Here is a 25,468-nt window from a genome sequence, read left to right as displayed (position 1 = left end):
TTTTGTATATTAGAAAGTTATATACATTGTATGTTAAGGAAATTATCTCCTTGTGTGTAGCAAATTGTTTTCCTGTTTCTGTTGAGTTTTTTAATGGTAGGTTTGTGTGTATGTGTATACGGGATGTTTTTAAGTGATGATTTCTGCTGACCTGGAGACAGAAAATAAGGAATAGTAGCCAAGTGGCTTTAAGTCTTCAACAGTCATCAAAAGACCACAGAACAGGAACAATACATTATGGAAATGACTTTGAAAAACTTTCTTTCCTCCATTGAAAATTACATTTATTAAAAAGTTTACACACAGTAAAATTTATCCTTTTTGGTGTACAATTCTAGGAGCTTTGACAAACAGACACACTTATGTAACTATAATAAAGATACAGAAAATTTCCACTAGTAAAACAAATTTCTTGTGGTACCATTTTGTAATTAGTCTCCCATTTTTAACCCCTGGTATCCACTGATTTGTTCTCTGTTCCTATAGTTTTCTTTTCCAGAATATCATATAAATGGAATCAAACAGTAAGTAGCATTTTGAGTTTGGTTTCTTTTACTTAGCAAAATGCATTTGAGATTCATCCAAGTTGTTGCATGTATCATATGTAGTTCATCACATTTATTGCTGAATAGGATTCCATTGTATGGATGTAACCACAGTTTATCTATGCACCATAGTTGAGAGTCATGCTCCATTTTTATTTTCCTCTGTTAGTGGTCCATAGGTTTAGTAAAGGGCAGAGGTGAGATTTTCCACCCAATAGGAAGAAGGTCCTTCTGAAAATTCCAGGTTAGAAGTATGCGCCTGGGTAACATGTGCAAGAGGTTATAACAGGATAACTTACTTCTTGTCCCTTAAGTTATATTTAAAATTGGAGAGTTAATCCTAAGTGAGCAGTATATCAAAGGAATAGGAGTTTGTCCTGAGTATAGGTCGATGATATCCTCAGAGTAGGCCTGACAAATATTCTGGAAGCCATCATTGGCAGACTATTTTTTTTTTTAAATCTTAATTAAAAAATACCGAAAATAGTAAAAATCACCTCAAACTACACTACTTTAAAAAATTAATACAGCAAAAGTCCCTTCCAGCCAATCTAATCCCACCTCTAAAAGGTTTACAATTTGGTATGTATATTTCCCAGCTTTTTCCTAAATTTATTCACACACACACACACACACACACACACACACACACACACACCCATATATATACCAATGCTTGTTTAACAAAATGTATTCACATTATACAGTTGACCCTTGAAAAACATGGGGGTCAGAAGCACTGAACCCCCACTCAGTTAGAAATCCACATGTAACTTTTGACTTCCTAGAAACTTAGTTGTCTCTTGGTATCTGTAGGAGCTTTGTTCCAGGACCCATGCAGATACTAAAGTCTGCAGATGCTCAAATCTCTTATATAAAATGGTATAGATTAAGCATATAGTTGGCCCTCTGCTTCCGCAGACTCCCAACCAAAGATTGAAAACAGTACAGGTATTTATTGAAAAAAATCCATGTACTAGTGGACCTGCATAGTTCAAACCCATGTTGTTCAAAGATCAACAGTACATATTTCTTGTTTTTTTAACTTAACACAAAATCCTGGACACTGTACAGGTCAGAATGTATTATTCATAGATATACCCAATTATTTTAATGGCTGTATAGTGTTCCACTAAATGGATGTGCCATAATTTATTCATCCATTGTCCTACTGATGGACACTTGGGTTGTATTCAATTTTTTTTGTGTGTGTATGTGTGGCTTTGAGATACAATTCACATTCTATAGAATTTACCCATTTAAGTTTACAGTCATCGTTTGTAGTATATTCATAGTTGTACAATTATCACCACAATCAATTTTAGAACATTTTCATCAAACCTAAATGATGACCTCATTTACCTAAAGAAACCTCATACACTTCAGCTATCACACCCAGCTATCACACCCAGCCCTAAACAACCACTAATCCACTTTTTGTCTCTACATATTTGCCAATTCTGGACACTTCATATAAATGGAATCATATGATATATAATCTTTTGTGACTTGTTATTTTATTTAGCATGTTTTCAGGGCTTTTCATGTTTTAGCATACCTGTATGTCAGAAGTGTTCCTTCCTCTGTTTTTGGAAGAGTTTGTGAAGAATTTGTATTAATTCTTCTTTAATGTTTACGAGAATTCATCCAGGAAGCCATTTGAGCATGGGCTTTATGTGTATTTTAAATAATTACTAATTAACCTCTCATAGGTCTTTTTAGATGTTCCCCCCCCATTGGTTTAAGTAGTTTGTGTATTTTATTTATTGGTATACAATTGCTCATAGTGTTCCCTCATAATCCTTTTTATTCTTACAAGGTTGATAGTAATGTTTCCTCCTTCATTTCTGATTCTAGTAATATGAGTTTTCTTTTTTTCCTGGTCAATCTAGCAAAAAGTTTGTCACTTTTGTTGCTCTTTTTATAGAATAACTTTGTTTTCCTTGACTTTACTATTTCTCTATTCTCTATGTCATTTACTTTAAATTTAATTTAAAAATGTGCTTCCTTCTGCTTGCTCTAGGTTTAGTTTGCTTCTCTTTTTTCCAGTGTCTTAAGGTGTAAAGTGAGGTTATTGATATGTGATTTCTTTAAAATGTAAGCATTTTTCTTATAATTTTCTCTCTAAACATGGGTTTAGTTGCATCCCATAATCTTGGTTGTTGTGTCTTTTCATTCACCTCAAAATATTTCCTAGTTTCCTGTGATTTCTTCTTTGACCCACTGGTCATTTAAAAGTGTGTCTAATTCATACCATGTTTCCCCGAAAATAAGACGTAGCTGGACAATCAGCTCTAATGTGTTTTTGGAGCAAAAATTAATATATGATCTGGTCTTATATTATATAAGACCCGGTCTTATAGTATAGTAAAATAAGACTGGGTCATATATTAATTTTTGCTCCAAAAGACGCATTAGAGCTGCTTGTCCAGCTACATCTTATTTTCGGGGAAACTCGGTATTTGTTAGTTTCATTTATTGAGGTTTGTTTTATGGTCTATTCTGGAAATGTTTCACGTTCCCTTGAGAAGAATGTGTATCCTGCTCTTGCTGGGTAGTATTCTATAGATATCTGAGGTCTACATAATTTAGTATTGTTCAAGTCTTCAAATTCCTTGTTTATCTTCTGTCTGGTTATTCCATCAATTATTGAAAATAGAGCACTGAATCCCCCAATTCTTATTGTATGTAGACTTTTACATTTCTCACTTTATTTAGTTTAGTTTTTGAGTCATGTATTTTGGTGCTGTTGTTAGGTGCATATATGTTTATAATTTTTTCTTTCTGATGTATTGATTCTTCATCATTACAAGATGTCACTCTTTATCTCTAGTGACATTGTTTTAAAGTCTATTTTGTCAGAAATTAGTACAGTCACTCCAGCTTTCTTATAGTTGCCATTTGCTGGATATTTTTTTCTATCCTTTTATCTTCAATCTGTTTGTATCTTTGAATTTAAAGTGTGACTGAAATAAATAGCATAGAGGTAAATCTTGTTGGTTTTTCTTTTCCAGTTTGACAATCCCTGTCTTTTGATTGCATTGTTTAATTCACTTGTATTTATTTTTATTCAGAGGTGTATTTATGAGTGCCATTTTAGTGTTTGTTTTCTATATGTCAAGTTGTTTTTGTTTCTCCATTCCTTTTGCATTGCTTTACATTGAAAATTTTCTAATGTAATGTTTAAATTTCTTTAATAATATTTCCACTATATATATTCATTTATTTCCTTAGTGGTTGCTCTAAGGTTTATCATGCACATCTGAACTGAATTGGCTTCAGATATATACTAACTAAATTCCAATGATATAAAAACCTTATTCCTAAATAAACCTATTACTTTCCCTATTTCTTTATATTATTGTTATGTATTATTTTTACATTATAAATCCAACAATGCATTGTTATACTTATTACTTAATATAATTTTGTTATTTTAAAGAAGCTGAGAGAATAAAGAAGAGCAAGTATATATTTATAGCTTTTCAATATTAACCTTATTTTGTATTTCTTGTTTTCTTCATTTGTTTCTGTGGGTTTGAGTTACCATCTAGAGTCACTTCTTTAGTGTAATAGTTTTGCTTCCACCCACCTCCTTTGTCCTGTTATTGCCAACTATATTACAGTTTTATGTTATAGGCCCCAAAATGCAACTATATACATATTATTTCATAAAATTGCTTTTTAAATCAATTAAGAGAAGTAAAAATGCATTTAAACTCCTTATAATTACCTTTACCCGTGCTGTTTTTGTACGTGTAGATTCAAATTATTGTCTGAGGTCACTTGCTTTCCACCTGAAGAACATCCTTTAATGTTTCCAATAAATCAGGTCTGCCAGCAATAAATTTTCCCAGTTTTTGATAATGTGTAAATATATTTCATCTTCATTTTTGAAAAACAGATTTACTGGATGTAGGTGTCTATATTAGCACTTGTTTTCTTTGAGCACTTTGAATGTTATCCTACTGCCACCTCCATTGTTTCTGATGAAAAGTCAGCTGTTCATTTCATTGGGGTTCCCTTGAAAGTGATGCTTCTTGTGTTGCTTTCAAGATTTTCTCTGTCTTTGGGTTTTAGCATTTTTATTATGATGTGTCTGTGGATTTCTTCTTGCTTATCCACCTTGGGGTTCGCTGAGATTCTTGGATGTATAGATAATATTTCTCATCAAATTAGGGATGTTTACAGCCATTATTTATTGGAATATATGTTGCACCTTTCTCTTCTTTTTCTGGTACACCCATTACAAGTATGTTGGAATACTTAATAGACCTATATTCTGTTCAATTTCCTTTATTCTTTTTTTCTTTCTGTTCTTCATTCTGGACAATATCATCTCATTTAATCTTCATAACTCAATGAGGTAAGTAGTATTATAATCCTCATTTTATAGATGAGAAAACGGAGGCTCAGATTAAGTGACTTGCCAAGGTTATGGAGTGGTCAGTGTAGCTGTGAAGTTCAAACACAGGAGTGACTCCAAAGCTTGTACTACTTCCTCTATGCCATATTGTCTTTCTATTCTTTAGCAACCAGAAACAACTGGGGGATTTGGGGCTGGCTGCCTCTTTTCTAGATAACTCTTTCCTCCCATCCCCCTTTAATAATTGTTGCTAGTATGTTCCCCTTCTAAAATTCATATATCTAATATCTAACACACATTAGATGCGTATTTAATATTTATTGCTTTGAATTCAGTTACTCAATGGTAGCTAGCTTAAATGACCATGAGAACATCAATATTTAGATCTAAATGCTTTCATTAGAAAAATATATGGCTTTTTGAAGACACTGATAACTTAATGGAGAAGAATTCATCAAATATGTGTACTAACTTATGAAACTACTTACTGTTACTGCTGATAGTTCTCATTTAATAGCATTTATTAATGTTTAGGTCTGGGGGTCCTGGTCACTGGTTTACTAGGTGAATAAAATTAGAGACAAATGGACTCTGAAAAATAAATATTTCAACGTTTAGGTTTTTTTAGTTCTGTATATAGGAGGCAGTCTTGGAAAGACAGTTATCTCTAGGGAATAATATTTAAAACCCTAGATAAATTATAATGATTTAAAAAATCCTTGGAAATAATCATTTGTCATGTGTCCTGAGAAAATGATACTCTTTGTACCCTACCCTTCAGACTCAGCATATTGTCTGTCCTATGTCATCTTTGATTATAGAAAATGTTTTCTACCAATTGTCTCCAAAAGCTGAAAGGGATTATCTTAATTAGATTGTTCTCCCCCTTAGTTAAGTTTCTCTTCTTCAATTCTAAACAAATTGCTATCTATAAGGAATTCCTAGAACCAAGATTCTGATGCAAGAAAGACCTCCCAGGACTCTAATCGTATATCCTCTAGCTACCACTGATTTCTGCAGTGCTTTCTGTTGCAGGTGATATCAGAGAAGCAGCCTGGAGATCTGACCGTTCCTTTTTGTTCTTTCCAAACTCTATCACCAATATTTTCCCATGTAGTTTATATCCGTTTACTAGATGCAATGCTTGCCATGCTATCTCCTTATCTAAAAGAGAAAGAAAAGAAACATCAATTTAAACAGGGCTTAATAATTCAATTCTATTCTAAGTTTAGTTTATGTTGTTTTTCCTTGGAGTTAAATGTAGGCTGTAAGGCCAAATATTGATTAGATTTTATTAGCTTTACCATAATCTCAAGTTTGTGTAACTCAGCAAAATTAAACTAATGGCTAAGAATAATGACAAGAAAAACTTAAAATGGATGTTTGAGAGTGCCTCCTAATTCAAAGATATAAGTAAAGAAACAAGAATCTAGATATTGTGCTAAAGAAGGCTAAACTATAACTAATAATACATATGCCTCTATCTGAGGTAACAGATTATAGATATCGTGAAAATAAAATCATTTTCAAAATGGGCAACACAAATAAAAGAAATTATCATCGCCTTAAGGACATTTTGCTTCTTTTTTCTTTTGATAGGAAAGTGGATGTAGGAGCCTTCACTGGGATAAATAAATTTAATAATCCTTGTAGGCATATGGAAACTTGAGGTGTGCGAGTATATAGTGTACAGCAGTAGTACTCCACTTATGGGTGTCAGAGCCTTGATGTGGGAAATGAGGAAGGAGTGGAATTATTGCCCAGAGTCTGTGAAGCTATAAGTAGACAAGCGATATCTTTAGACTGAACCAATTTACATCACACTTATGTACGTAATACAAATTTTCATATGTGGTTAGCTGCTATTATGATTAGCAAAACAACTATTCATTTAAAAGTACTTAGTTTATAAAATCTTTTTATTATACATAGTTTTTCAAGCAATGGATCAATGTGGGAGAGTCTATGGAATATTTTTTAAAGTTTAAAAAAGGGTCTTCACACTTGAAAAGACTGAAAAACACTAGTGTAGATGATCTACAAACCTAGAATAAGATAGGAAAGATGGTATAATACTGTACCAAGAATGGAGTTTGGCACTGTTCATGTGTAAATGCTCTTGCCTATACATAGATTACTCGGTTGTTCATAACTAATGATAGTTTAGGGATAATGAAAGGTAGAGCTCCTACCCAGACTCCACCAAAAAGAAAAAAAAGATAGTCTGCTGTGCAATAGAAACTGAAATTCCTATATTAATGCTCCCTTTGGATTAGGATACTGAAATCGTATATTATGATACAAACAATAGTGAAAAGAATGTATGATCCATGAGTTAATTATGAATTACTAGTGAATTAGCATGTTAGCTTGTGGTCTCTTAGTCCTAAAGGAATAGGGTATAAGACAAGTATAAGTGTTCTGATCAGAATACGAATATACTAATAATATAACTTGGGCTACAAGTATTACTGTGAGCAAGGGCAAAGTAAATTTTGATAAAGTAAGAAGAAAGTGCCAAGACTGGGGAAAATTGAGGACAATAGGGTAAGGTGGTCATGCATAGTCAGTGGAAGAGAGGAAGAACAGAAGGGATGATGGAGGAATACTAAAAACATATTTTGCTTACTTCTCTTCCCTTCTTCTTGTTCAAGCACATGCGTCTCATGTACTACAGAGAAATCAAAGGACTATATCTAAATTAGAGAGGGTATAAGTAGTCTCTAATGCTGATGCTACAATTGGGTAATTATACAGATGAAGCTACTTACTGGGGAAGGTGATGAAAGCCTGCCCCTTCATTCGTCCAGTCATCATTCGGAATTGAATTGGAGGTCCTTTTTTCTCCTGGAACCGAGCAAATAATGAGACAAGATCTCTTTCCGTCACTTGAGGGCTAAGGTTCTTCAAGTATAATACCTAACATAAACCGAAGATCAACAGAAATATCACATGAGGGATGTAAGGCAACCATTTCACAGTGGTTAGAATTAGTTACTTTCAGATAAAGATGGCAGACTGAACACATGTATCTAATTTCATTCCCTCCAGCTTACACTCAAAAACTGTAGGGATTGATTTTTTTTTTGTTTTTTAAACAAACCCACAAGGTCAGGAAGAACAAGGAAAATAGGCAATAACAACAATATTCTGGAAGACGGAAAATAATTGGCTGAGTATACGTCAGGTATCTCTGGAAACAGATGTAAAGGGATGGGGTTAAGATAAGGTAGGTAAATTGAAAGCTGTTTATAAACCAACTAGACCTTAAAATGTCATCCCCTACAATATTCTACTGGGTAAAAGCCACTCCCAGTCCTGGTGAGTACTGGAGGTTCACTCTCTGAATATGGGGAATGTCAGACACAGTCGAAGGTGTGAATACTATTTCTGAAAGCAAAGAGATTAAGATAAACAATGCATACTGAATCCTGAGGACACCCTAGACATTTTCCCCCAGTTGGCTCCTACGGTGCTGGTGGTACCCTTCCACGTAAGAGTTTGTGAGTATCTTCTCTAAAGAACCTGATTAGTCTCAAGAGGAAAGATCTGAAAATACTGATTTGGGAGGGAAATTTCTCCAACAAATGGATCAGCCCGACGACTTTAAAGTGAAGCTCAAAGTCAACAAGGACCACTCATGTACTCAATCCTTTCAATCTGTTTTTGGCCCACACTCATAAATATGATCATGGATTATCAGGTACCTGAGGAAAGCCTCTAACGTGAAAGACAGAGAATGGAAAAAAAAAACAGAAATGAAAGCAAACAGGAGAAAACAGAGACCATGCAAGAAGAAAAAAATAACAACCTTTAAAAACCATCACAAATACCCTCAGAGAAATAAGAGATAATATTCTATTAGAACGGGATGCTAGTTTAAAGAAAGAGCATTCAAGAAAATTAAAAAAGGAGCTCTTAAATGTGATTGAACTTAAGTTCTAATCGGCTTAAAATACACTGTTGTAACTCTAAAATGTTTTAAGTTAAGCCCCACTGTAACCATAAAAAAAAAATACCTATAGAAGATACAGGAAAAAAAAAAAGCACATCACTGGGGGGTGGGGGAGATCAATGAAACACAAAAGTAGATATTAAGAGAGAAAAAGAGAAACAAAAGAGCTACAAGACAGAAAACTAATAAGTGGCAATATTAAGTCCTTCCCTCTTGATAATTACTTTACATGTAAATGGATTAAAATCCTTAATCAAGGACATACAGTGGCTGAATGAATGAAAAACAAGATCCAATATGCTATCTACAAGAAACTCATTTTAGACTTAAGGCCACACATAGGCTGAAAATTGAAGGATAGAAAAAGATATTCCATTCATATGGTAATCAAAAGAGAGCAGGGGTACCAGACAAAATAGATTTTAAGTCAAAAACCATCACAAGAGACAAAAAAGAAAAAAAAGACATTATATAATGATAAAAATGATCAATTCACCAGGAAGATATAGCAACTATAAATATATACGCATCCAACATCGGATCACCTAAATATATGAAGCAAACATTGAGAGAACTGAAGGGAGAGATAGCACCACAATAATACTAGAAGACTTCAATACCTTGCTTCTGATAGCAGAAGGAAAACTAGAAAATTTACAAACATGAGCAAATTAAACAACACATTCTTGATCAACCAATGACTTAGAGAAGGAATCAAAAGGGAAATTAGAAAATACCTTGAGACAAAAATAAAACCACAACATACCAAAATTTATGGCATACAGCAAGAGCAGTACTAAGAGGGAGGTTTATAGCAATAAATGCCTACATTAAAAAAGATCTCAAACAAACAACTTTATACCTCAAGGAACTAGAAAAAGAAAAACTAAGCCAAAAGTTAGCAGAAGGAAAGAAACAATAAAGATTAGAGCAGAAAGAAACAAAAGAGAGATTACAAAAAAATTAAAAATCAACTAAACTAAGGGTTGTTTTTTTTTTTAAAAAAGATCAACAAAATTGATTACCTTTAGCTAGACTAAGAATAAAAGAGAGAAGACGCAAATAAAATCACAAGTGAAAGAGAGGACGTTACAACTGATTTCACAGAAATAAAAAGAATTATACGAGACTACTGGGAACAATTGGTACCAACAAAATGGTTAATCTAGAAGAAAATGAAAAATTCTTGGAAAGATACAACCTACTCTAAGACTAAATCGTGTAGAAATAGAAAATATGAACAGATTTATAACTAATAATGAGATTCAATCAGTAATCAAAAACCTCTCAACAAAGAAAATCCCAGGACCAGATGGCTTCATGTGTGAATTCTACCAAACATTTAAAGAAGAATTAATGCCAATCCTTCTCAAACTCTTCCAAAATATTGAAGAGGAGGGAACACTCCCAAACTAATTTTATGAGGCCAGCTTTACTCTGGCAAAAGCAGACAGAACAAGACATTAAGAGAAAAGAAAACTACAGGCCACTATACCTGATGAATACACATGCAAAAATCGTCAACAGAAAACTAGTAAACTGAATTTAAAAGCACATGAAGAGGGTCGTATAGCATGACCAAGTGGTATTTATTCCTGGGACATAAAGATGATTCAACTTGTGAAAATGAATCAGTGTGACACACCACATTAACAGAATGAAGGATAAAAATCACACGATCATATCAATAGATGCAGAAAAGGCATTAGACAAAATCCAACTTTTCATGATAAAAATGCTCAACAAACTAGGAATAAGAGTTTACCTCAACATAATAAAGGCCATATATGAAAAGCGCACAGCTAACTTCAAACTCAGCGGTAAAAAACTTAAAAGCTTTTTCTCTAAGATCAGGAATAAGGCAAGGATGGCCATTCTTTTCACTTCTATTCAATATAGTACTAGAAGTCCTAAAGAGAGCAATTAGGCAAGAAAAATAAAAGGCACCCAGATTGGAAAGGAAGAAGTAGAATTATCTCTGTTTGTATATGACATAATCCTATGTGTAGAAACTTTAAAGACTTCACAACAAAACTGTTAAAATTAATAAACAAATTCAATAAAGTTGCAGGATACAAAATCAACATTCAAGAAAACAATCACATTTACAATAGCATCAAAAAGAATAATGTACTTAGAAATAAACCTGACCAAGAAGCTAGAAGACTTATACAAAGAAAACTGAAACACTGATGAAAAAAATTGAAAAAGGCACAATAAATGGAAAGATATTCTGTCTTCATGGATTGGAAGTATTAATGGTGTTAAAATGTCCATACTACCCAAAGCGATCTACAGACTTAATGCAATTCTTATCAAAGTCCAAATGGCAATTTATAGGAAAAAAGAAATCATAAAATTCATATGCAACCACAAGAGACCCCAAATAGACAAAGCAATCTTGAGGAAGAAGAACAAATCGGCAGGCATCACATTTCCTGATTTCAAACTACAGTTATCAAAACAGTGTGGTACTGGCATAAAAACAACATATTGACCAGTGGAACAGAATAGACAGCCCAGAAATAAATCACACATTTATGGTAAATTGATCTTCAACAAGGGGTCGAGAACACACAATGGAGAAAAGATAGTCTCTTCAATAAATGGTGTTGGGAAAACTGGATATCCAGTGCAAAATAATGAAATTGGATGCTTATCTTACACTATACGCAAAAATCAATTCAAAATGGATTAAAGACTTAAAAATAAAACCTGAAACTCTAAAACTTCCAGAAGAAAACATAAGGAAAATGTTTCTTAACATCGACGTTGGCCTGATTTCTTGGATATGACATCAAAAGCACAAGTGATGAAAGGAAAAACAGACAAATGGGGTTAGATCAACTAAAATTCTGCAGCAAAGGAAACAACCAGCAGTGAAAAGGCAACCTATAGAATGAGTGAAACATTTGCAAATCATCTATCTGATAAAGGGTTAATATCTAAAAAATATAAGGAAATCCTATAACTCAAATGCCCCCCAACCCCTAATTTAAAATGTGGGCAAAAGACCTGAATAGATATTTCTTCAAAAAAGACATACAAATTGCCAACAGGTGTGTGAAAAGATCACTGATCATCAGAGAAATACAAATCAAAACCTCAATGGGATATCACCTCATGCCTGTTAGAATGGCTTAATATAAAAAAAAAGGTGTTAGTGAGGATGTGAAGCATTTTTAACCCTTGCACACTGTTGGTGAGAATGTAAATTGGTACAACCACTATGGAAAACAGTATGGAGGTTCCTCAAAAAATTAAAACAAGAACTACCATATAATCCAGTAATCCCACTTCTGGGTTTATATCCAGAGGAACTGGAATCCGGATCTGGAAGAAATATCTGCATTCCTTTGTTCACTGCAGCATTATTTACAATAGCAAAGATATGGAAACAACCTAAATGTCCACTGACAGATGAATGGACAAAGAAAATGTGGTGTATACATACAATAGAATAATGTTCAGCCTTCAAAAAGAAAAATCTTGCCATTCGCTACAACACAGATGAACTTAGAAGACATGCTAAGTGAAATAAAATAGACATAGAACAACAGATACTACATGATTCCACTTATATCAGGAATCTAAAATAGTCAAATTCATAGATGTAGAGAGTAGAATATTTACCAGGGGCTGGGATGATCGCAAAGATTCATCAGGGGGTAGATGGTTTCAATTAAAAAAGGTGAGTAAGTCCTACAGAGCTACAGTGCAGCATAATGCATATAGTTAACGATACTGTATTGGTTACTCAAAATTTTGTTAAGAGGGTAGATCTTATGTTAAATGTTCTTATCAAAAAAAAAAAGAGGGAGGGAGGAAATTTCTGCAAGTAATGGTTAAGCTTAGGGCACTGTATATGGTGACAGTTTCACAGTGTATATCTTCAAACTCATGAAGATGCACACATTAAATATTTACAGCTTTTTGTATATCAATGATACATCAATTTAAAAAAAGTAACCAAAGAGGTGAAGGACTAGTACATTGAAAAATCACAAAACATTGCTCAAAGAAATTAAAGAGAGAAATAAATGCAAAGATGTTCCATGTTCATGGATTGGAAGACAATATTGTTAAAATATCCCTGTGAACCAAAGTAATCTACAGATTTAACGTAATTCCTATCAAAATCCCAACAGTATTTTTATAGAAGAAAAATATCCTAAAATTCATACAGAGACCCCAATAGCCAAAGCAATCTTGAGAAATGAGAAAAAAATTGGAGGCCTCACACTTCTTAATTTCAGAACATACTAAAAATCTACAGTAATCAGAAAAGTATGACACTGGCATAAAGACAGAAATAGACCAATGGAACAGATGAGAGAGCCCAGAGATAAACCCACACATATACAGTCAAATGATTGACAAGGATGGCTACACAATGGGGAAAGGACAGTCCCTTCAACAAACAGTATTGAGGAAAGGTGATATCCATATGCAAAAGAATAAAATTAGACTCTTAGTTTATATCATACACAAAAATCTATTCAAAATGGATTAAAAACTTACACATAAAACTGAAAGTCTAAAACTCCCAGAAGAAAACATAGGGGAAAAGCTTCTTAACATTGGTATTGGCAATGACTTCCTGGGTATTACATCAGAAGCACAGGCAACAAAAGCAAAAATGAAGTAGTACAACATAAACTAAAATGCTTCTGCACAGCAAAAGAAAAACTCAGCAGTGGAAAGGCAACCTACGAAATTGGAGAAAATACTTGGAAATCATGTATCTGATCAGAGGTTAATATACAAAATATATAAGGAACTCCAACTCTATAGCAAAAAAGACAAATAACCCAATTTAAAATATGGGCACAAGTTGTAAATAGGTATTTCCTCAAAGAACACATACAGAAAACAAGTGCAGACAAGGATGTGGAGAAAAGGGAACCCTGGTGCACTGCTGAAGGGATTGCAAAATGGTACAGCCACTGTGGCAAACAGTATGGAGAAACCTCAAAAAATTAAAAAAAAACAAAACAGAACTACCATATGATCCAGCAATCCTACTTCTTGGTATTTATCCAAAAGAATTAAAATCCGGATCTCAAAGAGATATCTGAACTCACATGTTCACAACAGTGAAGAGATGTAAACAACACAGATGAATGGATAAAGAAAATGGGGTATAACATGCAATGGAATATTATTCAGCCAGAAAAAGGAAATCATGTCATATGCCATAACATGGACAAACCTTGAGGGCATTATGCTAAGTGAAATAAGCCAGTCACAAATGGACAAATACAGTGTTTCCCCGAAAATAAGACCTAGCTGGACCATCAGCACTAATGCGTCTTTTGGAGCAAAAATTAATATGACCCATTTATGTTTATTATATTATATTATATTATATATATTATATCATACCATATGACCCATTTATGTCATATTATATTATATTATATTATATTATATTATATTATATTACACCTGGTCTTATATTAAAATAAGATCGGGTCTTATATTAATTTTTGCTCCAAAAGACGTATTAGAGCTCATGGTCCGGCTAGGTCTTATTTTCGGGGAAATATGGTACTGTACCATTTCACTTATATGTAGTATCTACAGTAGTCAAACTCATGGAAGCAGAAACTAGAATGGTTGTTGCCAGAGGCTTCGGGAAGGGGAAAATGGGGAGTTGCTGTTCAATGGGTATAAAGTTCTGTCACACAAGATGAAAAGGTTCTAGAGATCTGCTGTACAACATATGCCTATAGTTAAGAATGAACACATAAAATTTTTTTAAGATGGTACATCTCAGGTTTTGAGTATTTTACTATAATAAAATAGATGAGGAGAAAAAAGAGATCTCTATATAATCACTAGCATAAGTTAAATCCTTTAACATTGTAAAGAAACTTGAAAAAATTCAGACTGGTGCAGCAAAAGCAAAGAGCGAGAAAATAGAGCCCATTTAAATGACTTAACCACTATAGCGTATGAATAAATATATTAAACATTGTAATAAGCAGCAGATTATTTATGTCTCAAAGTCTTTAGAAGCTCAATATTCACATATTTAGCAATTAACTATACTTTTATGTTAAAGGCAAGGACACAGAATTAACAGACTTGTGATTCATTTAAGTAATTTAAGGTGACCTAGAGTTTTGGCTCTGAAATACTCATTATGAAAGCATCATCAAATTAAAATACCAGAATTAGGTCCTGTCAAAATGGTGGCGTGAGGTGAGCCTCTGTAAATCTCCCCTAGAATTTACAACAAATGGAACAACTATAACTCCACAAAGGACACCCTGCACAGCAGACAGGCAAGATGAAGAGGCCCACTACTGAATTCACCTAAGGGTGGGCAAATCACGCAAGTGGGGGAGGAGGGAAGGGAGAAGTGCGGAGAAGGAGCCGAACGGGCGCAGGACGCAGACCTAGCTCAGTGCTCCAAGCTCCCTGCATCCTGGAACTACCACAGCTGTAGGAGAGGGAAGAACTCGGACTGCTAGGGCTCCGATAAGGCCCACAGGGCTGAGGGAACAGCACATAACACGGCTGAACCCAATGCTCACAGCAGAGACCTCGCAGAAAAGTCTGAGAGAAGAAGGCTGAAAACGGCGGTTTAAGCCCTCACTGCCAGGCAAAGAACGGAAACCATAGGCACTGAGACTAGCTGGCCCCTACCTACACTACCAGATCTCGCCCCGCCCCCACCTGCCCGGTGCTAGAAGCAGAACAGTAGCAGTGTCAGATCAAAAGAACAGAATATTTGCCGCTCTGAGAACTATGGACCACAGACACAGATTCGCAGCGCAACTAGTTCCGGCAAAGGGAAGGGAGCTGTGGAAGCAGGATTGGCTGTGGTGGTGGTCGCTGTCATTGCTCTGGGCCACCTCTCACAACTCACCCCGCCCCTGGCCCCAAATATCTAGGTGGATCCCTGCAGGAGTAAACAGAACTGCTGAAACACACAGACTCTGAAACAGGTGCAGGAAAAGCTTTGGAACTTCAAAACCTCTCCGCATACCCACACGCACACTGTGCCTTGTGACTCAGGTGAACTATTAACAGAAGAGAAGCCCGTCTCCCAGAGAATCCCCCCACTGTGTGAGAAGCTGGAATAGTGCAGAGAAAATATAGCACTACCGTGTGAGAGAGGAAAAAGCTGCAGTCGGAGAGAAAATAAAACATTCTACCAACAAGTACTGGAAAATAAAAGAAAGACATCTTCCTATCAACCTGTTGCAGAAGCCACTCCTGTAGATGTCTAGGAAGTGAAAAATAATAAATTAGTAATTGCCATGAATAACCAAGGCAACAGGACAGCTCAGAAAGAAAGTGAAAAGCCTCCAGAAAAGGAACTTAAAGATATGGAAATATGTGACTTAAATGACAGAGAATTCAAGATTGCAGTTGTGAAAAAACTCAACGAGATTCAAGAAAACACAGAAAGGCAGTTTAATGAACTCAGAACACAATCAAAGAACAACAAGAGCCTTTCATGAAAGAGATTGAAATTTAAAACAAGAACCAAATAGAATTTCTGGAGATTAAGAATTCAATAGAAGAAATTAAGAATGAAATAAACAGCTTAGGTAGTACAGTTGACCAGATGGAGGAAAGAATCAGTGACATCGAAGATAGAAACCTGGAAATTACACGAATGGAAGAAGAAAGAGAATTGAGACTTAAAAGAAATGAAAGAACTCTACAAGAACTTTCTGACTCCATCAGAAAGAGCAATATAAGAATAATGGGCATACCAGAAGGAGAAGAAAGAGAGAAGGGGACAGAGAATATATTTTAAAAAATTGTCGATGAGAACGTCCCAAACATGTGGACAGAACTGGATCCTCGAATCCAAGAAGCAAATAAACACCTAATTACCTCAATCCCAACAGGCCTTCTCCAAGGCACATTGTATTAAAGCTGTCTAAAATCAATCACAAAGTAAGAATCCAAAAGGCAGCCAGGGAAAAGAAGACGGTAACCTACAAAGGAAAGCCCATTAGATTATCGTCAGATTTTCAGAAGAAACTCTACAAGCCAGAGGGAGTGCAACCAAATATTCAAACTACTGAAAGAAAGAAATTATGAGCAAAGAATAATATATCCAGCAAAGATATCCTTTAGATAGGAAGGAGGAATAAAGACCTTTCCAGACATACAGAAGCTGAGGGAATTTTCTAATACACGACCTGCGCTACAAGAAATACTAAAGGATGCTATTCGACCACCATCAACAGGGACAATTTGTGGCAACCAAAACATAAAAAGGGGGAGAGTAAAGGCCTGAACCAAAATATAGGAATGGAGAAAGAAAGCATGCTGAAGAAAATGGAATACTCTAAATATCAAACTTTCTTTTACAAAAACTTAAGGGTAACCACTCAAAAAAAATCCAGAACTAAAATACATAGGGTAATAAAAGAAGAAACAGAGGGAAACATCATAGAATACCTCTACACAGAATTAACAGACAACAACAAAAAGGCAAAGAAACAATGGAGACACAGCCTTACCAGAATACGAAAGACACAATAACAGGAAATCCTCACATATCAATAATCACCCTAAATATAAATGGATGGAACTGACCAATAAAAAGGGACAGAGTGGCAGATTAGATCAAAAAACTAAACCCAACCATATGCTGTCTCCAAGAGACACATCTCAGCTACAAGGACAAGCATAGACTCAAAGTGAAAGGGTGGACATTGACACTCCACGCAAATGGTATCCAGAGAACATCAGGTGTAACCATACTGACATTAGATGAAACAGACTTCAGGGTAAAAAAGGTAACAACAGACAAAGATGGACATTTCATAATCGTAAAGGGGACTACACAACAAGAAGACATAACAGTCATCAATATTTATGCCCCCAATCAGAAGCACCGAAATATACCAAGCAACTACTAACAGAACTAAAAGGCGAAATTGACCAAAACACAATTATACTAGGGTACTTAAATAATACATCATTGAAAGCTGTGATAGATCATCCAGACAGAAAATAAATAACGAAATAGTAGCTCTAAAAGACACATTAGATGAAATGGACACAATTGACATATATAGAGCAATTCATCCTAAAACATAAGACTATACATTCTTTTCGAGTATACATGGAACATTCTCAAGGATAGACCATATATTAGGACACAAAATCAGCCTCAGAAAATTTAAGAAGATTGAAATCATACTAAGTATATTCTCTGATCACAAGGCTTTGAAATTGGATATCAACTGCGAAAAGAAAGCAGGAAAAACCACAAATACATGGAGATTAAACAACATACTTTTACAGAACAACCGTGTCAAAGAAGAAATTAGAGGAGAGATCTAAAGATACATAGAAACAAATGACAATGAAAATACATCCTACCAAAATTTTTGGGATGCAGCGAAAGCAGTTTTAAGAGGGAAATTTATATCATTACAGGCCTAAGTTGAACCATGAGAACTGGAAAATCTAAACAGACCAATCACCAGTAACGAAATTGAATCAGTTATCGAAAACCTTCCCAAAAGCAAAAGTCCGGGACCAGATGGCTTCACTAGTGAATTCTACCAAACCTTCAAAGAGGATCTAATACCAATCCTGCTGAAACTCTTCCAAAAAATTGAAGAAGAGACAGTGCTCCCCAACTCACTTTATGAGGCCAACATTACCCTGATACCAAAACCTGGTAAGTACAACACAAAAAAAGAAAACTACAGACCAATTATCTCTGATGAATACAGATGCACAATTCCTAAACAAAATTCTAGCAAATCGAATACAACAATGCATTAAAAATATTATTCATTACAACCAAGTGGGGTTCATCCCCGGAGCACAAGGTTGGTTCAACATCCTCAAATCCATCAATGTAATACATCACATAAAATAAAGGACAGCAATCATATGATTATATCAATTGATACAGAAAAAGCATTTGACAAGATACAAAACCCATTTATGATTAAAATACTTAATAGGCATAGAAGGAAAATACCTTAACACAATAAAGGCCATACATGACAAACCTTAAGCTAATCTCATAATTAATGGTGAAAAACTAAAGCCCTTTGCTCTATGTTCAGGAACACGACAGGGCTGTCCCCTATCACATCTGCTTTTCAACACAGTGTTGGAAGTCCTTGCCAGAGCAATCAGGGAAGAGAAAGAAATAAAAGGCATTCAAATCGGGAATGAAGAAGTTAAATTGTCACTCTTTGCAGATGACATAATGCTATATATAGAAAACCCTAAAGACTCCACCAAAAAGCTATTAGGAACAATGAACTAATACAGTAAAGTTGCTGGCTACAAAATCAATGTACAAAAGTCCATTGCACTCCTATATACTAACAATGAAATCTCAGAAAAAGAAATACAAAAAACAATTCCTTTTGCAATTGCAGCAAAAAGAATAAATATCTAGGAATAAACTTAACGAAGCATGTGAAAGACCTATATGCTGAAAACTATAAGACATTTTTAAAAGAAATTGAAGAAGACACAAACAAATGGAAAGACATTCCATGCTCATGGATTGGAAGAATCAACATAGTTAAAATAGCCATATTAACCAAAGCAATATACAGATTTAATGCAATCCTCATCAAAATCCCAACGGCATTTTTTAAAGAAACAGAACAAAAATCATCAGATTTGTTTAGAACCACAAAATATCTCGAATAGCCAAAGCAATCGTAAGAAAAAAGAACGTTACTGGAGGTATCACACTCCCCGACTTTAGCTTGTACTACAGGGCTACAATAATCAAAACAGCATGGTATTGGCAGAAAAACAGACACATAGACCAATGGAATAGAAGTGAGAACCAAGAAATAAAACCACATAAATATGGATAGATAATTTTTGACAAAGAAACAAAAAACATACAATGGAGAAAGACAGCCTCTTCAATAAATGGTGTTGGGAGAATTGGATAGCCACGTGCAAGAGAATGAAACTGGACTGCTATCTGTCACCATGTACCAAAATTAATTCAAAATGGATCAAAGACTTAAGCATAAGACCTGACACAATAAACTGCATAGAAGAAAACATAGGTACTAAACTTATGGACCTTGGGGTCAAAGAGTATTTTATGAATTTGACTCCAAACGCAAGGGAAGTAAAAGCTAAAATAAACGAATGGGACTATATGATACGTAAAAGCTTCTGCACAACAACAGAAACCATCGATAAAATAAAGAGGCAACCAACTGAATGGGAGAAGGTTTTTGCAAATAGTGCCTCCGATAAAGGGCTAATACGCAAAGTATACAAGGTACTCGTGCAACTCAACAACAAAAAAACAAACAACTGAATTGAAAAATTGGCAGAGGACCTGAAGAGACATTTATCTCAAGAGGACATACAAGTGGCAAATAGACATATGAAAAAATGCTCAACATCACTGCATCAGTGATGATTGATGCATCAATCATCAGAGAAATGCAAATAAAAACCACAATGAGATATCACCTCTCCCTAGTCAGAATGGCTACCATCAACAAGACAAATAGTAACAAGTGTTGGAGAGGCTGTAGAGAAAAAGGAACCCTCATACACTGTTGTGGGAATGCAGGGTTGTGCAGTCGCCATGGAAGGCAGTGTGGAGGTTCCTCAAAAAATTACGAATAGAATTACCACATGACCCAGCATCCCTGCTCCTGGGTTTCTACCCAGAAAATCTAAAAACATTTATCCATAAAGACAGGTGTCCTCCAATGTTCATTGCTGCTTTATTTACGGTGGCCAAGACATGGAAACAACCAAAATGTCCTTCAGTAGATGAATGGATAAAGAAGTTGTGGTGTATATATACACAATGGAATACTATTCGGCCGTAAGAAAAGATGAAATAGGACCATTTGTGACAATATGGTTGGGTCTTGAGAGTATAACGCTAAGCAAAGTAAGTCAGACCGAAAAAGCAGAGAACCATATGATTTCACTGATATGTGGTATATAAACCAAAAACAACAAAAGAACAAGACAAACAAATGAGAAACAAAAACTCGTAGACACAGAAAATAGTTTAATGGTTACCAGAGGGTAAGTGGAGAAGGGGGTGGGAGATGAAGGTAAGGGTTATCAAATATATGGTGATGGAAGGAAAAGTGACTGTGGGTGGTGAACACACAATGGAATTTATAGATGATGTAATACAAAATTGTACACCTGACATCTATGTAATTTTACTAACAATTGTCACCCCAGTAAACTTTAAAAAAAATTAAAATACCATAAAAGGGGTACGTGAAACATATGGCCCGTTTCTCATCAAGTAGGACAGATCCAGACTAACATTATTCCCTTTGATAAGAACATTTAAAAAAATTTCAAGAGGATTACTGGTTGAGGTAGCTCGGTCACTTCTTGCTTGGATGCCTTTTCTCTGCTCCAAAAAACCCCATACATACACATATACACACACATACAAGTACGTACGTATGTATGTATCTACAACCTACATATGGAGTTATATATGTACACACCAGTGGTGCCAAAAACTCTATACAAAGGGACATTTTGGTGAACGCTGCGCAGCAGTAGTTCGCCGTAATCAGAAGTGTCTAGACACTGATGGTAACCACCTTGAGCACCTCTTATAATTGCAGAAATCAAACGTGACTTCTATTCATATTTTATTATCAGTATATATTGAGTTTTACAATTTTAATACAGTTTTCCTTTCTTAAAATGTGTATACATTTTTTGGGGGACCCTCTGTATATAAAAAGATACACACAAAGATACATCTAGGCGTGAAAACAAGACAACCATTTCTGTGAAACAGAAAAACAGAAAATCCAAGTGACAATAGAGGATGGAGCTCTTCCTGGTATCCCTCTGCAACACACAGTATTGTTTTGCATTTTTTAACTTTATATGAATGGCATTATACTGTATGTATTCGTCTTCAGCTACCTGTTTGAATTTTTTAAAAAAAATTTCATTTTTAGAACACAGAAAGTTACAGATTTACAAAAAAACTGAGAAGCACAGAGAGTTCTCATATACCCTGCACCCAGTTTCCTCTATTAACACCTTACATGACTGTGGTACATGTGTTAAAGATGAAATAACATTGACATATTATTCTTAACTAAAGTCTATTGTTTTTTTTTTTATTTCCTTAGTTTTTCCCTAATGTCCTTTTTCTGTTCCAGGACCCCATCCAGGATACCAGAGGACATTTAGTCATGTATCTTTAGGCACCTCTCGGCTGTGGCCATTTCTCAGATTTTCTTTGTTTGGAAAGATCTTCAGTTTTGAGGAGTACTGATCAGGCATTTTGTAGGGTGCCCCACTACTAGAATTTTTCTGGTGTTTTTCTCATGGATAGATTGGGGTCAATGATTATTGGGAGGAAGACCACAGAGGAAAAATGCAATTTAGATCATATTGTACCACACACACCTACCATCGACATGCCTGATGACTGTTGATGTTGGCCTTAAGCATCTGGCTGAGGCACTGTTAGTTTTCTACACTGTAACATTACTCGTGTTTTTCTGCCTTTCCATACTGTACTCTTTGGAAAGAAGTCACTATAAGTAGCTGGAAACTAAGGGGTGGGGAGTTAAGCTCCCCCTCCTTGAGGTGGAGCCTCTACATAAAATACTTAGAATTCATCTGCATGTGAGATTTGTCTCCTCTCCCCCATTTATCAATTTACTCAATTGTCTTATTTATCTTCAGTATGGACTCATACCATGTTTCCCTGAAAATAAAACCGGGTCTGATATTAATTTTTGCTCCAAAAGACACATTATGGCTTACGTTCAGGGGATGTCATCCTGAAAAATCATGCTAGGGCTTATTTTCCCTAGCATGGGTTAGGTCTTATTTTGGGGGAAATACGGTAGGTATTTCTTCCATACTTTGGGTTACATTCCAATATTATTTAGTTTGTTGCATAAATTGTTCCAGCTTTGGTCACTGGAAACTCTTTCAGTTGGCTCCTGTGATCCTTCGAAATACACCTAACAATGTTTTTATCTGTTGCTTTTAGCACTTCCTAATTTTCTGGCACTACAAAATGCCCAAGGCTCGTGTATATTTCCTGCTCCAGTAGTAGAATCAGCCATTTCTCTGTAGAGCCTGGGTTCCTTTATTAGAGAATGGTATGAGAAACTAAGATCTGGGTGCTGAACATGCTTGTTGCTACTGGAATGTCATTCCATTTAGACGTTCTCAGCTGACAGAGAAGAAAAATATGTTTAAGGTAACTTGTGTATATACACATATCTATAAATATTTCTATATGTAATCATCTACACATTAAGTTAAGCATGAGATCACACTGATGTCTCCAACTCTAAACCACTGTCACATGGATCATTCTAGCTTCCTCCTTTTGCTTATCTGTAAATTCCAATAGTGGGAAACCTGGCTCCCACCATCTGCCATATGTTGACTTTATTATTCTATTTCATTATACGTGTATATCAATATCAGAACCAATACCTCCATGGGACACAACCTTATCAGATAGAGTACAGTGATTAAGTGCCGGTCTGTTTCCAAAGATACTTTAGGTCAGCACCTTTTCCCCAGTACTTTCACTGAGGTAGCTTCATTTATTTATAACACAGTGGGATTCTCCTGTCAGTTTGCATTCTTTCCTAGGGTTCCTCCATCTCCTAAATGATTTTAATATGTATATACATTAATGGTCACTCTTCATGCTGTAGTTTTATGGACTTTGACAAATACATGTCTTGCATCCACTATTATAGTATCATACCAAATAATTGTACTGCCCTAAAAATCCTTTGTGCTACACCTATTCCTCTCTTCCTCACTCCCCCCAAATTCTTGGCAACCATTGATCATTTACTGTTGCTGTAGTTTTGTGTTTTCTGAATGTCACATATTTGGAATCATATAATATGCTGTCTTTTCATACTGGCTTCTTTCACTTATTAATATGCATTTATAGTCCCTCTATGTCCTTTTGTGATTTTTTTCATTGCTGAATTATATTCCATTATATAGATGTAGCACAAGTGAATGTATCCATTTATCTATAGAAAAACATCTTGATTGCAAGTTTTTGCCCATTATGAATAAAACTGCTACGAGCATTCACATGCTGCCTTTGTATGAATATAGGTTTTCAAGTCAATTTGGAGTAAATAACAGGAAGCACAATTACTGGATCTTATGGTAAAACCATGTTTAGCTTTGTAAGAGACTGTCAAACTATCTTCCGAAGAGGTTGTAGTGTAGCTTTTTGTATTCTCACCATCAATGAAAAAGAGTTCCTGTTGCTCAGAATCCTCAATAGCATTTGGTACTGTGAATTTTATTGGGAATTTTAGCCATTCTAATAGGTGTATAATGACATCTCATCATTGTTTTATATTGCAATTCCTTGATGACAAATGATGAGCTCCTTTTCATATGCTTATTTGACAGGTATATATACGTATATCATGATATACACGTATATAACTTCTTTCATGTTTCATTTGTTTTTGTTTTGGCCCAATTTTTGAGTACTTTGTTTTACTACTGTTGAGTTTCAAAAGTTCTTTGCAGGTTTTGGATAGAAGTCCTTTATTAGACATGTGTTTTGCAAATATTTTCTTCTAATCTGTGGCTTTTTTATTCTCTTAAAAGTATCTTTCACATAGCAGAAGTTTATAATTTTAACAAAGTCTGATACATTAAATTTTTTCTCTCATAAACCACACTTTTGCTGTTGTATCTATAAATGTTGCTATATCTATAAATACATCACCAAACACAAGGTCCCTTAGATTTCCTCCTGTTTTCTTCCAGGAATTTTATGGTTTAGTGTTTTATATTTAGATCTATAATCCATTTGGAGTTAATTTTTTTTGAAGAATGTAAAATCTGTGTTTAGATTCATTTACTTTTGCATGTGGATAACCAGTTATTCCAGCACAATTTGATGAAAAGACTATCCTTTCTCCATTGAATTGCCTTTGCTCCCTTGTCAAAAATCAGTTCACTATATTTGTGTGAATCTATTTCTGGAGTCTATATTTTGTATAATTGATCAATGTGTCTTTTTTTTTTCCACCAACACCACAGTACTTGATTATAGTAAATCTTGAAGTTGAGTTGTGTCAGTCAGAGTTGTGTCTTTCTTCTTCTTCTTCTTCAGTATTGTGTTAGATATTCTGAACCGTTTGTCTTTCCATATAAACGCAGAATCAGTTTGTCTATATCCACAAAATAGCTTGCTGGGATTTTGTTGGGACTGTGGAATTTATATACCACCAATGGGAAGAAATGACATGTTAACAATATTGTCTTCCAATCCCTAAACATGGGACAGCTCTGCATTTATTTAGATCTTTAATTTTTCAGCAGGCTTTTATATAGTTTCTGCATATAGATTCTGTACATATTTTGTTAGATTTATACCTAACTATTTCACTATTTTGTGGTAAATAGTGTTTTTTATTTCAACTGCAAGTGTTCATTTCTTGGTATACAGGAAAAAAAATGACTTTTATATATAAACCTTGTATCCTCCAACCTTGTTAAACTCACTTATTAATTCCAGGAGTTGTTTTAGGTTGTTGTTGTTGAATGTTTGGGGTTTTCTACATAGACCTACATGTAATCTGAACAAAGACATTTTTATTT

The 25,468-nt window shown here is 34.9% G+C and overlaps 1 protein-coding gene across 5 annotated transcripts in view; it reads right to left on the bottom strand.

The window, feature by feature from the left end:
• Nucleotides 1–3,692: 3,692 nt before the first annotated feature.
• Nucleotides 3,693–25,468, bottom strand: part of RBM41 (RNA binding motif protein 41) — a gene marked incomplete at its 5' end in the record, with an annotated part of 68,548 nt that continues 46,772 nt past the window's right edge. For 3 of the 5 annotated variants that reach the window (XM_081044026.1, XM_081044027.1, XM_081044030.1), the window contains 2 exons: nucleotides 3,693–6,075; nucleotides 7,683–7,830. In XM_081044026.1, the coding sequence (XP_080900152.1) occupies nucleotides 5,909–6,075; nucleotides 7,683–7,830 (315 nt within the window). In that variant the 3' untranslated portion in view covers nucleotides 3,693–5,908. The remainder of the gene's footprint in view (nucleotides 6,076–7,682; nucleotides 7,831–25,468) is intronic. The other 2 variants (XM_081044028.1, XM_081044029.1) reach the window with 2 other exon arrangements.

This window comes from Rhinolophus hipposideros, assembly GCF_964194185.1.
Source record: "Rhinolophus hipposideros genome assembly, chromosome: X".
Lineage (NCBI taxonomy): Eukaryota > Metazoa > Chordata > Mammalia > Chiroptera > Rhinolophidae > Rhinolophus > Rhinolophus hipposideros.
This window is presented reverse-complemented; position numbering and strand designations above follow the sequence as displayed.